Source organism: Globicephala melas, chromosome 6 (assembly GCF_963455315.2).
Source record: "Globicephala melas chromosome 6, mGloMel1.2, whole genome shotgun sequence".
Classification (NCBI taxonomy): Eukaryota; Metazoa; Chordata; class Mammalia; order Artiodactyla; family Delphinidae; genus Globicephala; species Globicephala melas.
In genome coordinates, this window is record NC_083319.1 from 64,672,881 (window position 1) to 64,695,467 (window position 22,587).

A 22,587-nucleotide genomic window follows, 5' to 3' on the forward strand; every position below is an offset into this window, starting at 1 on the left:
GTGGTTATCACTTACCTTGCAGTTTCTAGGACCTTTATGGCCTTGTCAATTTCCCCTTGGTTTTTATACAAAAATGCCAACTCAAACAGAGTAAATGGCACTAGGTAGTGGTCATACTTCAGTAGCTTTTCACTAAAAGAGCAAATGAAAAGCAATTAAGTCTTAACAGAACAAGGAACATATCATTCTTTTCCAACATATATGTATTTTTCCCCATTCTTAAGAAAACAGCTACAGCACTAAGACTATTATCAGAGAAAAGCTGTCATTATACAGTTCAAGAACCTAATAAACCATGGCAATAAATAGTATGCTTTTAATATGTTACTCTTTTTTTTCTTTTTTTCTTTCTTTTTTTTTTGGCCAAGCTCTGGCATGCAGGATCTTAGTTCCCCGACCAGGGATTGAACCCGTGCCCCCTGCAGTGGAAGCACGGAGTCCTAACCACTGGACCGCCAGGGAATTCCTCATATTACTCTTTTATTTTATTCCTTAATATAAATCCAGCACTGAGGATTGGTTACCGACCTTCAGGTATACAAACGCATACGGATCTTCAAAGATTAACCCTAGAAAGGATAAGATCATCTCTCCTGAACGTGAATGTGTCAGGAAATGACTCCACTCAGAAAGTGGTGCCACTTTTTTCTCACTGAGGTTCAACTCTCTTTGCACTGCTGTCTTATAATGCTTCAAAATGTCAAGAGAGAAGTGGCCAACACTTCAGTTTTCAGCAGTATTATGAAAATTCTCTGACTACAAAACATCTAGAAGCACTCAAAAAAATAAGAGCAACACCCTTTAAAATGCAGAGCTCAGCTCACAAGGACATAAGGAAAACTCTCAAACTGAACGCAAAACAAAACCAGAACTCTAAGTGTGTGCATGATGCCAAAGCACCCCTAGGTCTGTTTCAGTCTGAATCAGCCAGGGCTTTGTGTCTCAATGTCCACACAGGAGGTGAGGCCTTGGGTCCACATAGTACGTAGAGCCTGGGCTGAGACTCTACATAAAGCTGGGGCTCTGCTCCACCAGAGAAAGGGCAGATGAGAAAAACCCACTTGCAGCACAGGAGGAAGACAGGGGCAGTTGGCTCCCTGGCCTGAGGTCTAGGTGAGGGGGGGTGGAAAAAAACACATCCCTTAGGAAATTAATAACCAATAGGCCTGCCCTCACATGAATCTGCAATTCAAATTTATGTGGCCCAAATGATCCAAGAACTTCTAAGCAATGAAATTAACATGAAGGTGGCCCTGGCCTGGAAAAGCCTTTTGGGCATCTGGCAGAAATAAAAGCAAAATCACTTTAGAGAGAGACTATTCCTCAATCCTAGCCTCATAGGAGGCTCAAGATAAAACCCCACTGAAGGTGAACTCACAATCCAAAACTATAAAATACACCGGCAAGCAATTCACTATGAGATTCAAAAAATACAACAAATGGGTCATCCTTTTGATCCTAATAAAAACACCAATAAAAGAGAACTCAACGGATACTTCTTTAACATGTTTACTAAAGCCTGTATATTACTTATTTGGGAAACAGATATTGTCTCTTTCAGCTTCTTAGAAGGACACCGGTCCTCCTACATTCTCATAATATATAGTCAGAAAGAGGCAGATCAGTAGCTATGGAAGGAAAGGCATATGATATGGAACAAAAAACGTCAACCGGCAGTCTATGGCTGTGATCTATTTGGCTTACACAATGGTTTCCAAAAAACTGAGCCAAGATTTAAAAATCTGGAGATGTTATACAAAATTCAGATTCCAGGCTTTCAATGAAAAATTATAGGGACTTCCCTGGTGGCACAGTCATTAAGAATCCGCCTGCCAATGCAGGGGACACAGGTTCAATCCCTGGTCCGGGAAGATCCCACATGCCGCGGAGCAACTAAGCCCGTGTGTCACAACTACTGAGCCCACACGCTACAACTACTGAAGCCCTCACACCTAGAGCCTGTGCTCCGCAACAAGAGAAGCCACCACAGTGAGAAGCTCGTGGACCACCACGAAGAGTAGCCCCCACTCGCTGCAACTAGAGAAAGCCTCCGAAGACCCAACGCAGCCAAAAAAAAAAAAAAAAAAAAATTGTAGGGATTATTGCTACTGGGCGCATACTGTCCAGAGCAATAATCAATTAGAGCTCAGGAGTGGCTGCATTCTTTAAAGAGAACACACTATCTCCCTAATCTGCAGTGCCCGCTAATCCCTATTCCTGCCATCGTTCAGTAAGGTTACTTGTCTGGCCCCTGTAATTGCATTTGTGACTCCAGATGTAAAGAAGAGGGTCAGGCATCAGAACCTTGACTCAACTCTCTAATTAGTGAAAGAGCAGGACATCATGATCAATGCTCTTGGGGGGTTAAAACTCATTCATCTACAGAAAAATGCCCCTTGCCAAAAGAGAAGCAGTTTTAGTATTCATCACAGTCGTTCTTTCCTGTCACATTATCATTACAATGATGGCGAGTCTTTCTACTCAACTTTGAATCCCTAGGATTCAGGATCACAGTCTCTGGCACATAGTGGGTACTCAAATATCTCTGGAATAAATGAATGACAGACAAATGCATGAATCAAAAAAGTATCAGATGTTCTGTACATTGCTGCCAGAATTCAGACAGACACATGTCAGCCTGGCTGTAAATTTAGCTTTTGTAAGTCACCTCTGAACACCAGGTAGAAAGGCATAACGCCACGTTCCACTTAGGTTATAATTTTTTTCTCAAAGAATAAAGAAAACATTACTGGATTCGCTTTCTGGTAACACCAAGTAAAAGGTTAGCAACGGGAGATAAAAGAATCACTTTCTCACAGCGATTCCCCAGAAACCACAATTTGCACTCAAGCTGGTTTCATTGTCCGCTTTTACCTTTGGACAACGTGATTGAAACACAATTCCGCTTGCAAAGGCCGCTGTAAGTTCTTCAGGCAGCATCCTTTCAGCAACTTCACTAAGCATTCATCATCTACAGAGTAGTCGCTGGACTCTTAAAGCAAAACAAACATACAATTCACACACGGAAAGAAAAATACTTGTAAAAATCCTATTTAAGAGGTAGCACTAACAGCTCTTAGGTTTCAGAGGGACCATTTAAAAATAAGGAGAATATGTTTAGCATTTGTTATGCCTCACTAAATAAAATACAATGAAAATATTTCAAATGAAAAGAATACTAACTACATTAATACACCATTTTATTAAGGGGTTCACTCTAGCCACTTAAAATTTTTTTGGGGTGCTCATACTCTGAGTTAGGTGACCTTACGTATAATTATAGGAAGTTTGAACTGTAAATAAAGCAAGAGCTTTATTAGTTCTGTGAAAGGTAAAGCGGTGAGGAGGTCGCACGCTGCCTCTTCCTGTGGTTCTGGTCCCTAGCTGTGCTGGCTTCGTGTAGAAGAGGGTAATGCTTCCATATGGAGAAGCAGATGGCCTTCTCCCCATTAAAAATTCAGGAAGGAGCACACCCTCTCCAGATCATTATGTTTACAACTTATCAGTTCTCCCAGGTTATGTGCTTTTGGGGAAGAAATTATGTCATAAAATTAGACAAAATGGTTCTGAGGTGTGCAAGGCTCCTAAAATCCCCACAAACTTCTAACTGCGTGAGGCTAATGAGGAAGATTTTCTTTCAGGACTTTTTTCCTTTTGAAAATGACTCACTACCTTCTACAGCCCAAGGCTAACATATATTAACAGAAGGAACCGTATCATGTGTGACATCTATCTGACAAAGGTTGCCATTTCACATCTATCACTTTTGAATTTGGGGTGTTTTTTTTTTTTTGCAAGTTAAGTGCAGCTAACAAATCACTCCAAGACAGACCGATAATTTATACATTTCACGCTGTGACAACACAGGTGGGAAGGGGCAGTAAACCAAACTAATGAGGCTCTAAGAGTCCCTCATACTGAAATACTCTTGCTTTCAGTATAAACGTCAGAAATCACCATTAACACATGCTGGTGTTTTAATCAGTAAACTGCTTGTCTATGGGAGGTTAAGGATGCTACTTAACCAACTCAGAGGAGGTCACTTTACTTCTAGGTGCTGAAAATAGCTGATATTCACCTCTCACTTCCAAGATCTGACAGGTTATTCACTAAGAAAATCACAAATGTCAATGCCACATTACCTTGCCTATTAAAATCCATTCCCCCTCTGCCTCAGAAAAATCTATTCATGCTTCTAATCATGGATGCTCATTGAAATATCCATTCAAGAAGTAATATCTTTCCAGGCCTAGAACCAAACCCTTATGGTCCATACTGGATGCTAAGTTTTAGTATCACTTTTGTGCATTCTATTGAGTTCTATGTAACATTTTATGACAGTTTGTCTTATCTCACCGTTTTGGTGCTCAGTGAAGGACAATTTTGCTGAGGAACACCATGGAAAGTTGAAGTACCATTAAAACACACAACTTTTATTTAGATCATGACGTAGGGATATGGAAAACGGATTCAAAAATACCATGTTCCTCCAAAAACCTCAGAAAGTAAAACCATTATTTCCTCAGACCACTACCTGTCAGATGATTATTTTCCCTTAAAATGTGAAGGCTTTGTCATGACCATCAACCTCATGGGAGACTCATGGGAGAGTTCATGGGTGAACATTTCAACACATGGTTTCCATTTTACACCCCAAGAAAATTACACAGTAATGCTGCCAAAGCACACTTGCATCACAAAAGATCTGCTGAACTTAAAACAGAGGGTAGACTTAGGGAAAAGGAAATTTGAAGCCCAAGCTACAAAATACGTACATTGAACTTTTCAGAAGCTAGTTGATATGCACCAAAGGAAAAATGTGAAAATGGATTTAGAGGTGAAGAGCCAGAAAGTAACACTTTCCCTTTTATGTAACTCTTATTATGCTTGCTACATAAGTTCACCAAGCAAATTAGTTATAACAAATAGTTAAAGTAGAACTGCTGAATCAACTTCTGGCTACATGTGGAATTTAGTCAGATTTCGAGTGAAGCACTATTGGAATTAATAGCAAATACTGACTCCAGGCACACTACCAAGTTCTTTTCTGTCTTTAAACAGTATTCCTCCTTTTGTATCTCTGACCAGCCTTTCATAACTGTGGCATTGTCAGAGGAGAACACCAATTATATCCTCTACCATCTTTTACTTTACAGACACTTAACAAAGGTATGAGAAGCCAAAATACATTCATTTCCTAATAATGTGTATGTGGCGAGGGTGGGTAGGGTGGAAGGAGGTGTTTAGTGGAGGCTGAAGTCACCTCAGCTTTACCACTTCACTCCATTCTCCAATTGTGGATTTTTTCCCTCACTCTGAAGGATAAGAGCTTAATTACTAAAAGATCCTAAGGGGGTAGGGGTATAGAATCAGGTAATCATCTTGCGTAAAACCATGGACCTAGAAGAGATCATCATAAATTTCATGTGCAACGTCTAGCAAAAGTGATGTTCAGAAAAGAAACCAGTTTTTTGTTTGTTTGGTTTTTTTTTACCCAGCAGGAAGACATACAAAGACAAGTTTGTACAAAGTACAATGTGTCTGTCTGTCTGAGCTCTTCTCCCCCACCAGTCCTGCTTAAATATCTCTCAAAGTCTATCATCTCAATATGTCATTAAAAGAGAAAGGAATGGATGGAGAGAACAGCCTGATTTTCTAAACCTCTATTGCATTTTACATGCGTAGTCTGATACAAATATTACTCCTTTATTTTTTTTCCCCCACCAATGTAGGGGCAAAATAAATTTAGAGGGAAAGGGTGAAGAGCCTGCTTAAATAGAGGAAAACTCAACAGTCCCTCAGGACTTCTTAACAGTGCGGGTGCTCTGTATCCGAGGGCTTCACATCCGCAAATTCAACCAACCAGATTAGAGCTACATTTAGGACCCACGGTTGATGGAATCCACAGATGCGGAAACTGCAGATACAGAGGGTGGACTATGGAACCTGAGCATCCAAGGATTTTGGTATCCACGGTGGGTCCTGGAACTGATTCCACGCAGAAACTGAGGTACGGCTGTATACAAAGCCCTTACTCCCTGGTGGTATGTAATAGTCTATACTACAAAGGATAGACATTCAAACAATAGAATTTATTCTACTGCACCAAAATCCTTATCTTTGTAGTAAAACAGAAGAAGCAAGCTAGCCTGCTTTTCTGGGGGAAAAATACCCTACAAATGTTTTAACTTAATAAAAAGAGGTTTTTCTTTACCTCCCAGTTTTCACATACCCACTTATTTTAAAACATATTCATTTTTCCATCTGATTTGTGAATATGTGGGGTTTAATCACAGATAATTCCCTTAATGACAGGAACAATGCTTTCTCTGCCTGTCACAATGCTATACCTAGTGTGGAAAATCTAAGAGTGTTCAAAGGAACAAATTAATGAAGAGTGGCCAAATTGATTCAACAAAAATAAACACTAGTAAATTTGTTCAAAAGCCCAAATACAGTTTACTGAAGTACATTTTGTGAAATCTCATTTTTTGAAGTAAACATTTATGGAGTTTCATCTAAATTACATTTCAAAATGATGGGGCTCTATGTTGAGTTTCCACTCAAATCAAAGTAAGTATTTTTCCTTTTTGAAATTATTCCATATTAAAAAGAGTAAAAATAAAATCACCTCACACCCATTAGGATGGCTATTACCAACCAACCAACCAACAAACAAAACAAATTTTTAAAAAAATAGAAAATTACAAGCATTGGCAAGGATGTAGAGAAATTGAAACCCTGTGCATTGTTGGTAGGAATGTACAATGGTGCAGGCACTAGAGAAAAGAGGATGACAATTCCTCAAAAAATTAAAAATAGAAATGCTGTATGATCCAGCAATTGCACTTTAGGGCATATATCTAAAGGAACTGAAAGCAGGGTCTCAAAACAATATTTGCATACCCATATTCATAGAAGTATTTATTATTCACAGTTGTCAAAAGTGGAAGCAACCAAATAGGCATTGATGGGTGAATAGATAAACAAACTGTGGTATAAACATCCAAGGGAATATTATGCAGCCTTGAAAAGGAAGGCAATTCGGACATGTGCTACAACATGGATGTACCTGGAGGACATTAGGATAAGGGAAATAAGGCAGCCACAAAAAGAAAAATACTGTGTGATTCCACTTACACGAAGTCTCTAGAATAGTCAAATTCATAGTAACAAAAAGTAGAATGGTGATTGCCCACAACTGTGGGGAGGGGGAAATGGGGAGTTATTGTTTAATGGGTATGAAAAAGTTCTCAAAACTGGTTGCACAACCAAGTGAATATACTTAGCACTACTGTACCATACAGTTTAAAAAATGGTTAATATGGTAAATTTTATATTATGTGCATTTTTCTACAATTAAAAATTTTAAAGAATTATAAAAAATGTAAGGAGGCTTATCATAATTCTATATTAGTAGAAACTATGCAGAAAATGTTAGTGATGGAACATCTAGGACACAGACAAAGAAAGTCTGAAATGTCCATATAGTCTGTACTTATACATACGTTGTTTTGGTTCTTTGTTAAATAGTACAAACTTTGAGTTCCTCCTTTGGGTCCCAGTTTCTTGAGCCTTCTCATCCACTCGTTTCCCTGGTACCCAGAAATCAAAGGGAATTATCAGTCCATGAAGATGAATACCTAAATATTTTGGCTACTCTACCTAACCTCCAGATCAAAATGAGCTGAAGTATTATAACTTTTCTGTAAAAGGGGAAGGAAAAAGAAGGGAAAGGAAACCATCATTCTGTTATTTAAAATGATGCCTTTAATATGGGAAGGTGACATACTTGCCCTTCATCAACAGATGAGCTTTTCGTACTACTGTTTTTCAAGAGTGGAGTAGAATATTCCACTCACCTGGTATCCCTGTGATCACCTGCTTGTATTTGCAAGAAGGCTAATGGGGAGGTGGGGAGGGCGGTGGTCTGTGGCCTCAGAACAGCATTGCTCTTAGTTCCATTTCATTCTTTATCTATCCAGCCTGAAACCTTGAGCTTGTTAGCAGATAAGCCCACTGATTCAGCTTTCATTCTTTTCTATTTCTTCTCCTTATTGGTGGGAATCTAAAGCTACAATTATTTTAAATATGGAAGGCAGCCTAAATGCCCAACAATTCTGAAAGAGTTGATTAAATTATGATATATTATCTCCATGGAATGCCATGAAGCTTTTGAAATTATTATAAGGGTTACTTAGCAACAGTTAAAACATTTATGATAAACTACCATATGATCCAGCAATCCCACTTCTGCATATTTATCTGAAAAACAAATACTAACTTGAAAAGATATATACACGCTCAGGTTCACTACAGCATTATTACAACAGCCAAGCATGGAAACAACCTAAGTGTCCATCAATGGATGAATGGATAAAGAAAATGTGTTATATATATATAATAGAACATTCGGCCATAAGAAAGAATCAAATTTTGCCATTTGCAACAACAGGAAGGACCTTGAGGATATTATGCTAAGTGAACAAAAGTCAGACAGAGAAAGACAAACACCATATGATCTCACTTCTATGTGAAATCCAAAAAAAAAAGGAAAAAACCTCATAGATACAGGTAACAGATTGGCTGCCAGGGGCGAGGGGTTGAGGGGTGGGTGAAATATATGAAGAGGTCAAAAGGTACAAACTCCCAGTTATAAAATAAGTTAAGTCATGGAGATGTAGTATACAGCATGGTGACTGTAGTTAATACTGTATTGCATATCTGACAGTTGCTGAGAGAGTAGATCTTAAAAGTGCTGAAGACAAGAAAAAAAATTTTGTAACGATGTACGGTGACAGATATTAACTAGACTTACTGTGGTGATCATTTTACAATGTATACAAATATCAAATCATTATGCTGTACACCTGAAATTAATAGTGTTATATGTCAATTATATCTCAATGGGAAAAAAAAGTTTACGATATAATAAATGAAAAAAACTAGGCTAGAGTATGTCCAGGTACACTATGATTGTAACTATAAAAAGAAAGCTAGGATGGGGCTTCCCTGGCGGCATAGTGGTTAAGAATCCACCACCGTAACTAGAGAAAGCCTGAGCGCAGCAACGAAGACCCAATGCAGCCAAAAATAAAATAAATAAATTAAAAAAAAATAAAGCTAGGATGGTATACACAGAAATTCTAAATTAATTGTGCATAGCAGGAAAAACATGGGTGACTTTTTTCACCTACATGTGTAACAGGGAAGAGCTAAAACGGACTCCCCATTGGATCTGTTTCTTTGACTTTAACCTTTGCTTTTCGTTGCTTTTGTTATTATAATCATACATAACGGCCTGCCTCAGGGAACCCTGCCCACCTGTGACTGGCTGCAAGAAAAAAGAAACTAACACATCCCCAGGCTGGTCATTCCAGGAGTTTTGCAAAACTGGTGGCCCTTTTACTTGACTTCCTCACCACCTCTCCCTCTCTGATTCTATAAAAGAAACCGGCATCCAGACCCCGATAAGATGGTTTTTCAGAGGCACTAGTGTGCCATCTTCTCGGTCTGCTGGCTTTCCGAATAAAGCGATATTCCTTGCCTGAGCACCTCGTCTCTGATTCATTGGCCTGTCGTGTGGCGAGCAGAGTGAGCTTGGACTCGGTAACACATCTATCAAATGTAATTACGTGTTTAATTTTTTAAAAGTAATTGTAAAGAGAAATGTCATTAAACATTTCAGCCCCATACTGTGGTTGAAGTAAAAAATGATCCACTGTGTAGCACAGGGAACTCTGCTCAGTGCTCTGTGGTAACCAAAATGGGAAGGAAAACCAAAAAAGAGGGGATATATGTATATGTATAGCTGATTCACTTTGCTGTAGAGCAGCAGAAACTAACACAACATTGTAAAGCAATTATACTACCCCAAAAATTAAATAAATAAATAATCCAAATGAGGTGCTCATCCCTGGAGTCAGTCAATCATTGCATCACCCACGTGGGGAGTATACTGCATATGGAGCCGGTACTCCTTCGGTGCCCATTTTCTTCCAGCTAAGAAAAATTAGTTACCTGTTAGAATTTTTCCTGGCTATTCTTGAATTTTTATGCCCCTTACAATGTTTATCCTCCCAGCAATTTTTGCTTTACTTCTGTGATTAGAACATTCCAGAGGATAAGACCATTATCTTGGAATAATACCTAAATGATTTGGGTGTTGATAAGGAATACAACAAAAGCTATCACTTATGGTATTGTTTAGCAAAAGTTAAAGCCTCTATTTATGACAGAGAACTAGAAAATGTCAGAGCAAGAAAACCCTGGGTATCATCTGGTCCAACACCACACCCATTTTAAAAGAAATCGGAGGCCCTCCTGGGTATGGGATGAGGTATGCTTCCCAGAGCCTCACAGCTGCAGGATTGGAACTATAAGACCAGACCAGCTGCTTTTCCTCCTACTGTGCCAGCTGCTTCCAGTAAATAGAGCTTCCAGTACACTGGAAAGGGACCTCCAGTACAACCCAAGTAATGAGTAAGAAAATCAAATTGTGACAAGATTTCAACTTGAAAACAAACAATTCTCTGTGTCTGTAAAAACACAGTAGTCATTAGAGAGCAAAAATGAGGCACGGAAAGAAACACAACCAACTAAACCAGTATACGTTTCCCTCGAGCTGCTCTAAAACTCAACTCTCTTCTTCATCTTTTTATTTTATAACAGCCTTAAGATAAAACTCCCATAACATACAATTCACCCCTTTAAAGTATGCAATTCACTGGCTGTGAGTATATTACGGAGGTGTGAACCATCACCAGAATCAATTTTAAAATATTTGCATCACCCCAAAAACAAATGCCATAACCTTTAGCTTTCACACACCCCCAGTTCTCCACCCCTAGGCAACCACTCATCTGCTTTCTGTCTTTACAGACTGATCTAGCCTCTATATTTTATGTAAATTATCTCTGTCACTCGGTTTTCTTTTGCAGCTGGCTTCTTTCACTGAGCCTAACGTCCCCAAGGCTCATCCATGTTGTATCAGGTATCTTTTCTCCATCTTGATTGCAATCGCCCAGACACCTCGGCTCAAGCTCTGTTGTCCTCATCATGCACACAGATTAACGCAGGCATGTGTGCACTGGGAAAGGACGGGAGAGGGGCAACGGTAAAGATCTCCAGGCTCTTACGTTTCATACTTACTTTCACTTTGTAGATCTGCCTCAGCCTTTTCAACAGTCACCAACAGACTTTCAGAAAGATCTTTTCTTCTGCTCAATAGTGGAAAACCATTCCAAACATACATCATTTCCTAACGAGGAAAAATGAGAAACCATTCGCAATTATGTGAGGTTATTCAATGTTCTTTACAACAACAAAACTACATATGTGTGTTTTGCCTCAGTTGCTAGTGATCTCAAGACAACATTTAGAGATCATTTTCCTTAGCTTTCCTCATTTGGAATTTAGTGATTAAATTTCCACTTTTCTCACTTTATTTAATGCTTTTTGCCTTTTATACTGCGAAGTATTCTATATATATATATATATATATATATATAGTATATTGTGTTTTTACTGAAAAATTAATTTACTCGTTCATTTAACAAGTATTTATTAAGCACCTACTGGTATCCAATCCTTTTGGAAGATAATGGATTACAGATACAGAAATACATATAATATTTTAAAATGATACTATGAACAATTCTATTTAATATAGATTTTTGCTGTTACTCTTAAGTAAAGGGAAACATTTTTCAATATCTGCCAATTGTTTATATAAAATGTCTCCAAGGACATCACTGAAAATGAACATAGGAAATATTTTACCTGGCTCAGGTTCTTTTATACCATTAAAAACATGTGACAGTCCGGTAATGCAATCCAATATGCAGAAAATGCATTCATTTAAAGGCCATACGGCAGAATGACAGCCCCTAAAAATGTAAACTAATGATTTCTCATTGCAAATTATACTTAATAGGCAAACAGATGAGAATTTTTTTTTTTTGGACCAAAAGCAAATGTGCTCTTGCTTGAAAATATTTTTCTAATCTTCCTGGTAGTGCAGTTCATATTTTGAAAGGTATGAAATAACCAGGGTAATTAGAATCTTCTTGGAAATAAATGAATGTTAAAATATTATAGAGATATTGTTTGAACAGCCTCTTACAGGGAAGCAGTAGAAATGAGGAAAATCCATTGGAGTGGCAGCAGTCATCTTTACATTATGGTACTGAAAACTAAGATAACAACACCACCTTTTGTTTTACATCTAGCTTCTTATTGCTAATAGAGTAAGAGTTCAATTCAATAACTAACCGAACATTTATTTTAACTGATGATGATGTTTTTAAATTTTGCTTTTATCGAAGGAATATTTTGTCAGAAGAAGGAATGCTCATACCTGACCTTGCCATTTTATGACATATAGGATTTTGGTAAAATTCCTAGTCACCACAAATTCAAGCCAATTCTACACCCTTAGCCGTGGAGAAATAAGTGCTCTGAGTTAACCTTCCTTAAGACCCTTAGTGATCAGAGCAAGCTATACATCATCAGCTCAGATATGATTACAGAGTGATCATATATTTTTTTATTAAATTTATCTATTTATCTATGCATTTATTTATTTATGGCTGCATTGGGTCTTCGTTGCTGCGGGCAGGCTTTCTCTAGTTGTGGCGAGCGGGGGCTACTCTTCATTGCGGTGTGCGGGCTTCTCAGTGCGGTGGCCTCTCTTGTTGTGGAGCACAGGTTCTAGGCGCACGGGATTCAGTAGTTCTGGCTCACGGGCTCCAGGCCTGCGGGCTTCAGTAGTTGTGGTGCACGGGCTTAGTTGCTCCACAGCATGTGGGATCTTCCCGGAACAGGGCTCGAACCCGTGTCCTCTGCATTGGCAGGCAGATTCTTAACGACTGCGCCACCAGGGAAGTCCCCAGAGTGGTCATATTTTTATCTCATTCCATCACAGGCACAGAACAACCCAGTCTGAGGGTGGTGTTCTCCGAGACTAAGTTGGGAAAACCTCAGTCAAGGTACTAGGTGCAGGCTAGCTCCCAACTGATGCCTGTGAGGGGCTGCAGTTTTCTTTCTCACAGAATATTTAAAGAGCTTCTATATCAATGATAAAATTATAAAAAACCGATGAAAATAGGGAAGTATACGAACAACAATTCACAAAACAAGAAATAAAAATGAACAAGCATGTGAAAAGATGCTCAACTGCACATTTAAACAGTAAAACACTGTTGGTAGGAATTTAAATTGGTACAGCCTTTCTGGAGGGCAAACTGGCAATGTCAAAGTATTAAATGCATATGCCCTTCAACTCAGAATTCCATTTCTAGACATCTCTGCAAGACAATTTTATGCCCATGTATAAAAAAAAGAGAGATATGAAAGAATATTAATTGTAGCTTGTTTGTAGTAGTAAAAACTGGAAACTACATAACTGTTAAAGGGGGATAACTGAATAAACTCTGGAATCAAAAAAAGAAAATCATGAACCCCCAAAGGAGGATAGCAGGTGTCAGCTTGCACTAAACAGCTCTCCTGTGCTATGTGACTACCTACGCAGAACTAAAGCCCCAAAGAGTCATCATAATTTGATATATTTAGTACTTTAAAAAAAGTCTTCATTAAGACAATTTAAGTTGAAATTATGCTTTTCACAAAGTCTAGCCTAAATGGCATACCGATCAAGAATGTGAGCTCTAGCGCTGGGCTAGAGCACAGCAGCCACCAGCCACTTATGGCTCTGGAGCAATGCGACTGGTTCAAACTTAGTTCAAACTAAGCATAGAACACACACCAGATTTCAATGGATGAGTACAATATGAAAGAATGAGAAATCTCATTAATAAGTTTTTAGAGATTACATGCTCAAATGACAAAATGTTGCATAAACTGGGTTAAACCAATACTCTTAAAATGATTATCATGTGTCCTTTTATTTTTCAATTTTTTACCGTTTGATTTTTAGTGTGGCTACTAGAAAAGGTACAGTTACATATGTGGCTTGCATTATAATTCAACTCAATTTCAATTCAGTCAACTCACCCTGTCTCTGCCTGAATTTCCTTACTTGTCAAATGAGGCTACAAAGAGAAACTCCCCTCATACAGTTACTATAAGAATTAAATGATATATTTTATAAATAGCCTTTATCAAAATTCCTAGAACATACCAATCAGTCAAAAAACATCTGCTATACTTTTTATTATTCATTAATAATTTATTTATAAATGTTCACCTTACAAACACAATGTTTTTTAATTGAGCAAACTTCACAACAAAAGTTAGATGTTCTCCCTGCCACTGTGAATAATTTATTTCTAGGATGCAAACAGTAAATAAAATAAAGGCAGATACCAGGGCAGGCAAGACGAGCTTCACGGGTGCGGGCAACGAGGGAGAGTAACGTCGAGCCTTCCTCACAGCAAACTTCTCTGTAGGGATCGATTTCCCAGCAATTCTCTGCTTCAAGCCATCCACCTGTCTGTGAAAAGCCCCAGCCCCAGCGAAAGGTCATTAAGAACAGATACATTATTTACACCTGTCCTTGTCACGCTGTGCTCCCCAGACCAGTAGCATCAGCATCACCTGGAAACCTGTTGGAAATGCAAATTTGCAGGCTCCACCCCAGACCTATTAAATCAGCAGCTCTAGAGCCGGGGCCCAGCAATCTGGATTTCAGTGAGTCCTCCAGAGGATTCTGATGCACGCACAAGTTTGAGAACAACTGATTGACACGTATTTCTTTCTAGTTAACTTAGCAAGTGTCTTAGCCTATCAAACAAAGTCAAGGAAATCTAGATATAAAATTGGCAATTTCCATAAGTAAGCAGGAAAAAGTCCAAAGTATTTACATTGTGGATACTTGTGAGAGAGGCAATAGCGTATACTGGTACATCTCCTATTCCTTTCTGCAAGTATGACACAGATCTGTAAAGTAATGTGGCTCAAAAGATAGCCGTCAATTCACGTATAATTTGAGAAAATGTTTCCAAAGCATAGGTGATTTTGAAAATAATCAACTAAGAACATATACCATGTTTACAACCTTTCTCTCAAAATTCTAAGAAATTCCAATTATAAAATTCACAAGCACATAAAATTGAGAATAGGATGATGAGACTACATGTTCCTAGGGCACTTTTCTTATACATAACTTGGCGAATGCACCAAACACGTTGCCAAGAAGAAATTTAGGGAAATATCCAGCTATACTGAAAGAAAAAGATGCAATAAGAGGAAAAAACATTCCAGTATGAAGACAAGCTTGTGTTACATTCTTTCTGGGCACAATTTGGGAATATGGATTTTTTTAATTGAGGTGTAATAGACATATGACATTATGTTATTTTCAGGTGTACGAAGGGCTATGGCTTTTAAACCAGAATGCCCATCATTACTGTGAATTAACATCAGTGGAAGAGGCAGTGGAAATGCGAGGTGGGAGTTGAGGGAAGGGGTCAGAAGCATGCAGTGGACATGAAACCTTGTCATTTAAGGATCACAGAGTCTGTATGAAGAGAACATTCATTTTGGGGACTCTCCTCTCATTATCCCAACAAATTAGATGCTATCACACATGCAGCAGACCTCAAGCTTTCTCCTGAAAATAAGATTTGTTACATATTTCAAAGAAATTATTTTGATATGGAGAAAATTTACTTTGAAGTACAGGAAGTATGGATGTAAAAGGTCCCAATGTACCTTAATATTCCATTCCATTTGTTGCTTGTGTGAAATGAGGCAATACATTCTACCAGTAAGAGGTGGCATTAATCTACATGGTTTCCACTAATGTTGATTCTATTAGTATACATGGTCCTATTGCTAAAAAGAGCTTCTCTAAAAGCATGAAAAAGTAGTCCTGGTCATACCTTCAAACTTGTTCTGACAAATTTGTCAGAGGGTTCAGCCAGGCCATTATTTCTCATAATGTGGTCACACACTATAGTATTCCACTCAAAAGTTTTTGTCACTGGGCTTCCCTGGTGGCGCAGTGGTTAAGCATCTGCCTGCCAATGCAGGGGACACGGGTTCGAGCCCTGGTCCAGGAAGATCCCACATGCCGCGGAGCAACTAAGCCCGTGCGCCACAACTACTGAGCCTGCGCTCTAGAGCCCGTGAGCCACAACTACTGAGCCCATGTGCCACAACTACTGAAGCCCGTGCGCCTAGAACTCGTGCTCCGCAACAAGAGAAGCCACCGCAATGAGAAGCCCGCGCACCGCAACGAAGAGTAGCCCCCGCTCGCCGCAACTAGAGAAAGCCCGTGAGCAGCAACGAAGACCCAACGCAGCCAAAAATAAATAAATAAATATTTTTTAAAAAGTGTTTGTCATCAGTTATGTTTGAAGAACGCAGCTGGGCTTCTCCGTTCCTTAACTTCCTCATCTCCAGCGGTCACCTCCTCCTTTCCACCACAGCCACCCACCCCTACAGTCACACCTTAGACCACTTCATCACCTGTGGCTTTTCGACCTCAAAGTACAAATTCAAGCACACCACCCTTTGAACACCACTCTCCTCATTCTACCTTGGCTGTTCTACTAAGACTTTCAGTCCTCTTGCCTTTCAACTTTCTCCCAGCTCAGCAGTCTCTTTCTTTCCCCGTCCCTCCATCCTCCTGCTTAGACGGCCAGGCAGGCAATCTTTACTGCATACTCCCTTGCTAATGCCTAGTCGTTGCACTCATCCGGATGAAGCTCAGTATCCATCCTCCCTGCACCGGCACTGAGAACAAGTTGGTATCACTGTAAATTCATCAACACCAACCTCGAACGAGCCCTGGCACCGCCTGCCGTTCCCCCTCCTGTGTTTCTCTCATCACCTCACTGTCCCACCCTCTACAGCAATGATTTCCAATATTCTTCATCCTCCTCACACCTCCATCCCACTCCTTTCTCTTTCACTCTCAACAGACAGCCCTGCCTCCTACTTCATAAAGAAAAACAGAAGCTGTGAGGGAGGAAGCCCTCCATCTCACACTACCACCCATGAGCTTGCATGCCTCCGCACCTGTTCTGGACTTCTTCCCTCCCATACAATAAAGGACCTGGTCCTCCCTCTAGATAAAGCCATCAGTGCTTTGTATTCTATCTCCTCTTGCATTCTCAAGAGCCTTGCAAATATCAGTTATCCCATTTCTCGCTTATACCATTTCTCGCTTATATGTCTAACTTCTCTTTCTCCAAAGGATCCTTCCCAGTGGTTTTTGAGAATGATCAGATCTCTCCCATTAAGATATTCTTTGATAATACATCTCCCTCCAACTCTCTCTCTGTTTCTTCCACTTCATAGTCAAAGTTATCCAGGGATGTTATTTATGCTCAACTCTCTTCATTTCTTTGTATCTCATTCACTCTTTAGCCAATCTCAGTCTGGTTTCTACCTCTGTTCTATTAACTTACCAACTCCCACTCGGGATACCAATGAGCTCTGTGTCCCTAAAACACATTTTATCTTATTTTTTTTTTAAGCCTACAGCACACGGTAGTCCCAGGCACTCTCCCATCCAGGTATGAACCAGCACCGAGCCTGCTTAGCTTCCAAAATCAGACAAGATCGGGCGCACTCAGGGTGGTACGGCTGGAGACTCTGTCTTATTTTTTAAAGGAATTCTGTGTTCTATGAGACATATTTTGAGCAATCCTGGACGTTCATTTTCCTTAGACCTATATATAAAATGTAGCATCACGTCCTGACCAATATCAGCTTTGTCTTAGTTCTTTTAATGTGCAGTGCTCCTTCCTGCAACAGCATCCTCTCATATGCTGTTCCTGAAACAGCCTCCTCTCGTATGCTGTTCCTGAAACAGCATCCTCTCGTATGCTGTTCCTGAAACAGCATCCTCTCAAATGCTGTTCTCTTGGTCTGAAACTGTTATCACTACAACCCCCACTGCCTCAGCAGCTCCCAAGCCACCTTCAGACCTCATCTCAACTATCATTCCCTCTGTGCTCTTATCCATACCTCTCCTCCCACCGGGGAATGGAGGGACAGTGGGTCGTGTTGGCGACGCAAGTGTTATAGGTTTCTGCCTTGCTAACTGGTAGTCCCAGTCACTGAGAGAGGAAAGAACACCAGGTTTGCTAGGGAAGACTGGATGTGGTGAGTTTTAAATGCTTTGACATATCTAAGTGAAGGTGGTAAACGGGAGCTAGATATATGGGTCTGGAGCTCAGTCACAAGGTGTGTACTAGGGATTTCAATTTGGCTTGAATCAGATTTCCTAAGGTTGAGGTTCTAAGACTGACCTTTGAAATCAAAAGCATCAACTTTTAATAGATGGAAGTAGGATGAGCTTACAAAGATACCAAGAAGGAATGGTGAGACAAGCAGGAGGAGAAAAATCAGTCATGTGTTATAATTTTGCATTTACTGGGTGATTATTTCACTGATATCTAGTTCCACTACAAGATTATGAACTGCACAAGGACAGGATCCATGCCTGTTAATTCAGCACTTAACACAGTCGTCTTCACACAGTAGGTGCTCAACATAAAGGTTACAGATGAATGGATGGATGGATGGATGGATGGACGGACACTGGTCTAAACAAAGTTAAACAGATTACTTCACAGCAGAGCTTCACAGAATCTTTGGCACACTAATGAAAACTAAGGGTATATTATATTGTGTTATATTCTTAAGTTTTTCTGATCACAAAATACCTTTGATTTATAACAGTAAACATCTTTAGCTAACAATACCATTTTAGGAAACTGTGTTCAAAATGCAGTAGCAAAGCCCCAATTACAAAACAAAAAAACATGTGTTCTCAAGATTCCCAATTACACTGGCATATCTGCAAAGTCTTGCTAAAAGGATGACATTTTGACCCTTAGTTAAATATATATATATATATATATATATTTTTTTTTTTTTTTTTTACGGTACGCGGGCCTCTCACTGCTGTGGCTTTTCCCGTTGCGGAGTACAGGCTCCGGACTCGCAGGCCCAGCGGCCATGGCTCACGGGCCCAGCCGCTCTGCGGCATGTGGGATCTTCCCGGACCGGGGCACGAACCCATGTCCCCTGCATCGGCAGGCGGACTCTCAACCACTGCGCCACCAGGGAAGCCCTAAATATATTTTTTAAGAGTTTCTGTATCAAATCAGATAAATTAAAGAAATATGAAGGTGAAGCATGGAAGAGCACTAAGGGAAAAAGAAAGTATTTGTGTGTTCCTCTATTCATTCAGGATCTTTGTTATAGAAATAGTGTCTTGCTTACCTAAATAAAGTTACCACATCCTCTTTAGTTGCTACTACATCTTCCTCTGGAAGCATACTCAAAATTGCAGCTTTTAAGAACACATATGTTGCCTTGAGGAAAAGAAAAGCAGCTAGTCAGAGAGCATCCTGGGTACATGACATTGCTATCTTGCAAATCAGGAAAGACCTACAAATCTTCCAGATATAATATTTAAGAGGTATCAAATATATTAAAAAAAAGGAAATGAAGTCTTATATCACCTGTTCCAAATGAGATCAAAACTTTTCACCTAATTTTGGCCATTTTCCTATTATACAACTGTAACGTTCATGGATGAGAAAATGGACAAAATGAAAAAGAGATCATTATCTCATTCCTCCCAACTTTTCACAAATGGATCAGAATTTTTTTAGAACTCTTTTTAATTAATTAATTTATTTATTTGCAGTACGTGGGCCTCTCACTGTTGTGGCCTCTCCCGTTGGGGAGCACAGGCTCCGGACGCGCAGGCTCAGCGGCCATGGCTCACGGGCCCAGCCGCTCTGCGGCATGTGGGATCTTCCCGGACTGGGGCACGAACCCGTGTCCCCTGCATCGGCAGGCGGACTCTCAACCACTGCGCCACCAGGGAAGCCCTGTATTTTATTTATTTTATAGCTAGCAGTTTGTACCTCTTAATCTCCTTCCCCTAACTTGCCACACCTGTTGGAATGGCTATCATCAAAAAGACAACAAATAATAAACGTTGATGAGATTGTGGAGAAAAGGGAACCCTATATACTGTTGGTAGGAATGTAAATTGGTACAGCCACTATGGAAAACAGAATGAAGTTCTTCAAAAAATTAAAATAGAACTACCATATGATCCAGCATTTCCATTCCTGGGTATATATCCAAAGAGAAACAAAAACACTAATTCAAAAAGATATGTACATCATAACGTTAATAGCAGCATTATTTACAAAAGCCAAGACATGGAAGCAACCTAAGTGTGCAGCAACGGATGAATGGATAAAGAATTAATTTTGATTATTATGAAAAGCCTTGTTATCAGGGTATCAAAAAGTCTACAAACAATTATCAATACTTGATATCTAATACTTTTTATATATAAGTACAGTTCATCTTCACAGATAAAGCCTCTCTGTTGAAAAAGACTATTTGGATGGCTTTTAAAGCACGTAGTGCTGAGGACAGTGGTTACAAACAGCAGGTACTTAATGTCCACTTCGTCCTCTGATGGATCTCTAAGTTGAGAAAACAGTGTCAATATCATACTATGGAAGAAACAGTCCTAGATGAAAATCATCCTGTACACTTATGAGCAAACAGATGACATTAATGAAACTGTACTTTACCTTGGACCATTTACTCTCTTTGCAAAGCAGATCTGAATAGTAATACGCCTCCCTCCAGTTTTGTTGGAATACAAAAATCCACATCAGCTCCCAATAACAGAGATGGTGAAACTGTTTCCATTCTTCTTGAACTGAAATGCATTTTCGAAATATCTCTTGTGCCTATAAGTCAATTGCATAAAGCTGATCATCCAGATATTAGACAAGGAGATAATAACCTAATGGAAAAATACATAAAACACTTTGTACAAAAAGAGCAAAATCATCACTCATGAAACCACTCAATACGACAACACATTCCTTTCCTTACATGCAACAATACAGTTAAATTTCGCCTCTTTATGTAACTTTGTGAGAGGGCCATGGAACTTTATAATGTGGGAGTAGCAAAGTTCCTTTCTTAAGACAGACGTAAAATGCAGAAGTCCTTTAAGAAAATATTTGACAATAAATTTAGAACTTCCAGAGAGTAAAATATACCTTAAACAAAGTTAAAGGCAATGGACAGACTGGGAGAAGATATCGCTATATGCGTAACGGGCAAAGGATCAACCCTTATACAGCAATTTTATAAAATCCTTAAAAAAAAACAAACAACTCAGTGGGAAAATTGTTTAAAGATATAAACAGGAAATTAGAGAAAAAGATAATGAGTGGCAAATATACATATGAAGAAATTTTTACACTGGAAAAGATAAATTAAAAGATTAGATTATCATTTTTCAGCCATCACATTGGCAAAAATAAAACAGATAAATAATGACCAGAGTTGCCAAAGAGCACTGAAAACAAGTATTCTCATATCTTTACAGGAGTTTAAATGGACTAGCCTTATTAGGAGGGCAAGTTGTCTGAATTTATCAAAATGCAAACATCTTTGACCTAGAAATCCTCATTATCAGAATCGATCTTATATAAATACACTTTTGCACAGAAATATACACATAATAATGTTTACAACAGCATTATGTATAGTAGCCAAATGTCTATCAATAGTGGGCTGCTTTAGTAAGTACAGTATATCCATCTCATTGAATGAAACCCAGCCATCAAAAAGAATGAGGAAGATTTAGAAATACTAACCTGGAAAGAAATCCAAGATGTATTGTAAGTAGAAAAAAATCAAATCAAGGAAAAATACATGTTTGACCCCATTTGTGTAGAAGAAAATTGTTCATGAGTATATTTATATAAAAGGCTATTCACTCTTCTTCTTCAAGGGAATTAGTGAATAATTTCCTTTGATGGGGAGCACACATGTAGTACAGTGGAGTGACCTTTATGCAGGGGCAAGATTCCAAAGCCAATATGTAATACCGAGATGGATAGTAGTCAAAGATTTTTGAAAGCCCCTTAAACTGCCCAACTGTATTTCTATATCCTACCCTGAATTGCCTCAGGTACTTTATGTGCAAATGTAGAGTATATTCAGTAGTTTACTATATATCATAGAGTGCATCCACACAATTAACTTTTGGCTTTTTAATTACATATTTTCCCTTTATTTCTGTCTAGTGCATAGAGCTGGACTTGCTCATTTGGAATGGGTGCACTACGCAACTCCACCATATAGACAGCCCCCCAAATGACCACTTCAGATAAGTTACCTCTTCCACATTTCCTTTCAGCAGCTCTATCCGGCCATGATAAAACAACATGAGGGAGCCCTGCGGAGGGAGAAACAGACTGTTCAATGGTCAACCCTGGTTGATTGATTATGGTTGAAAAAGACACTTGAAATTCTAAGCGTACATTTGGAAACTGCTGGAGGTAGGGTTCAAGGAGACGCTCTGCTTCCACAACATTCACTTCTCCTGTACCTAGAAATTTAACAGAAAAAGCCTCAGTCTTCAAGAAATGTGGTTGACATGTATAACTATTTCTCCAAATTTCATTATAATATAGCAAAGACCTATTCATGGAAAACATGAAAACTGTTAAATTGTCATTTTCATATTTGGGAAATAAAAGAAGACAAGTCTCATCTATGACTTTAGTTTAAGAAAGCTCTAGGGCAAATTCTTAGGAGCAGAGGTGGTTGCCTTCA

General features: G+C 39.1%; 1 protein-coding gene across 1 annotated transcript in view; it reads right to left on the minus strand.

Annotated features, from left to right (window-relative positions):
- The window catches only part of TTC39B (tetratricopeptide repeat domain 39B), a 130,473-nt gene that overhangs the window by 394 nt on the left and 107,492 nt on the right, over window positions 1-22,587 (minus strand). Inside the window, exons 12-20 of the mRNA XM_070045747.1 lie at window positions 22,293-22,360; window positions 22,148-22,207; window positions 20,541-20,702; window positions 19,201-19,292; window positions 14,326-14,452; window positions 11,152-11,260; window positions 7,509-7,595; window positions 2,875-2,992; window positions 16-132 (exon numbers count right to left, since the gene is read on the minus strand). Of these exons, the coding sequence (XP_069901848.1) occupies window positions 16-132; window positions 2,875-2,992; window positions 7,509-7,595; window positions 11,152-11,260; window positions 14,326-14,452; window positions 19,201-19,292; window positions 20,541-20,702; window positions 22,148-22,207; window positions 22,293-22,360 (940 nt within the window). The remainder of the gene's footprint in view (window positions 1-15; window positions 133-2,874; window positions 2,993-7,508; window positions 7,596-11,151; window positions 11,261-14,325; window positions 14,453-19,200; window positions 19,293-20,540; window positions 20,703-22,147; window positions 22,208-22,292; window positions 22,361-22,587) is intronic.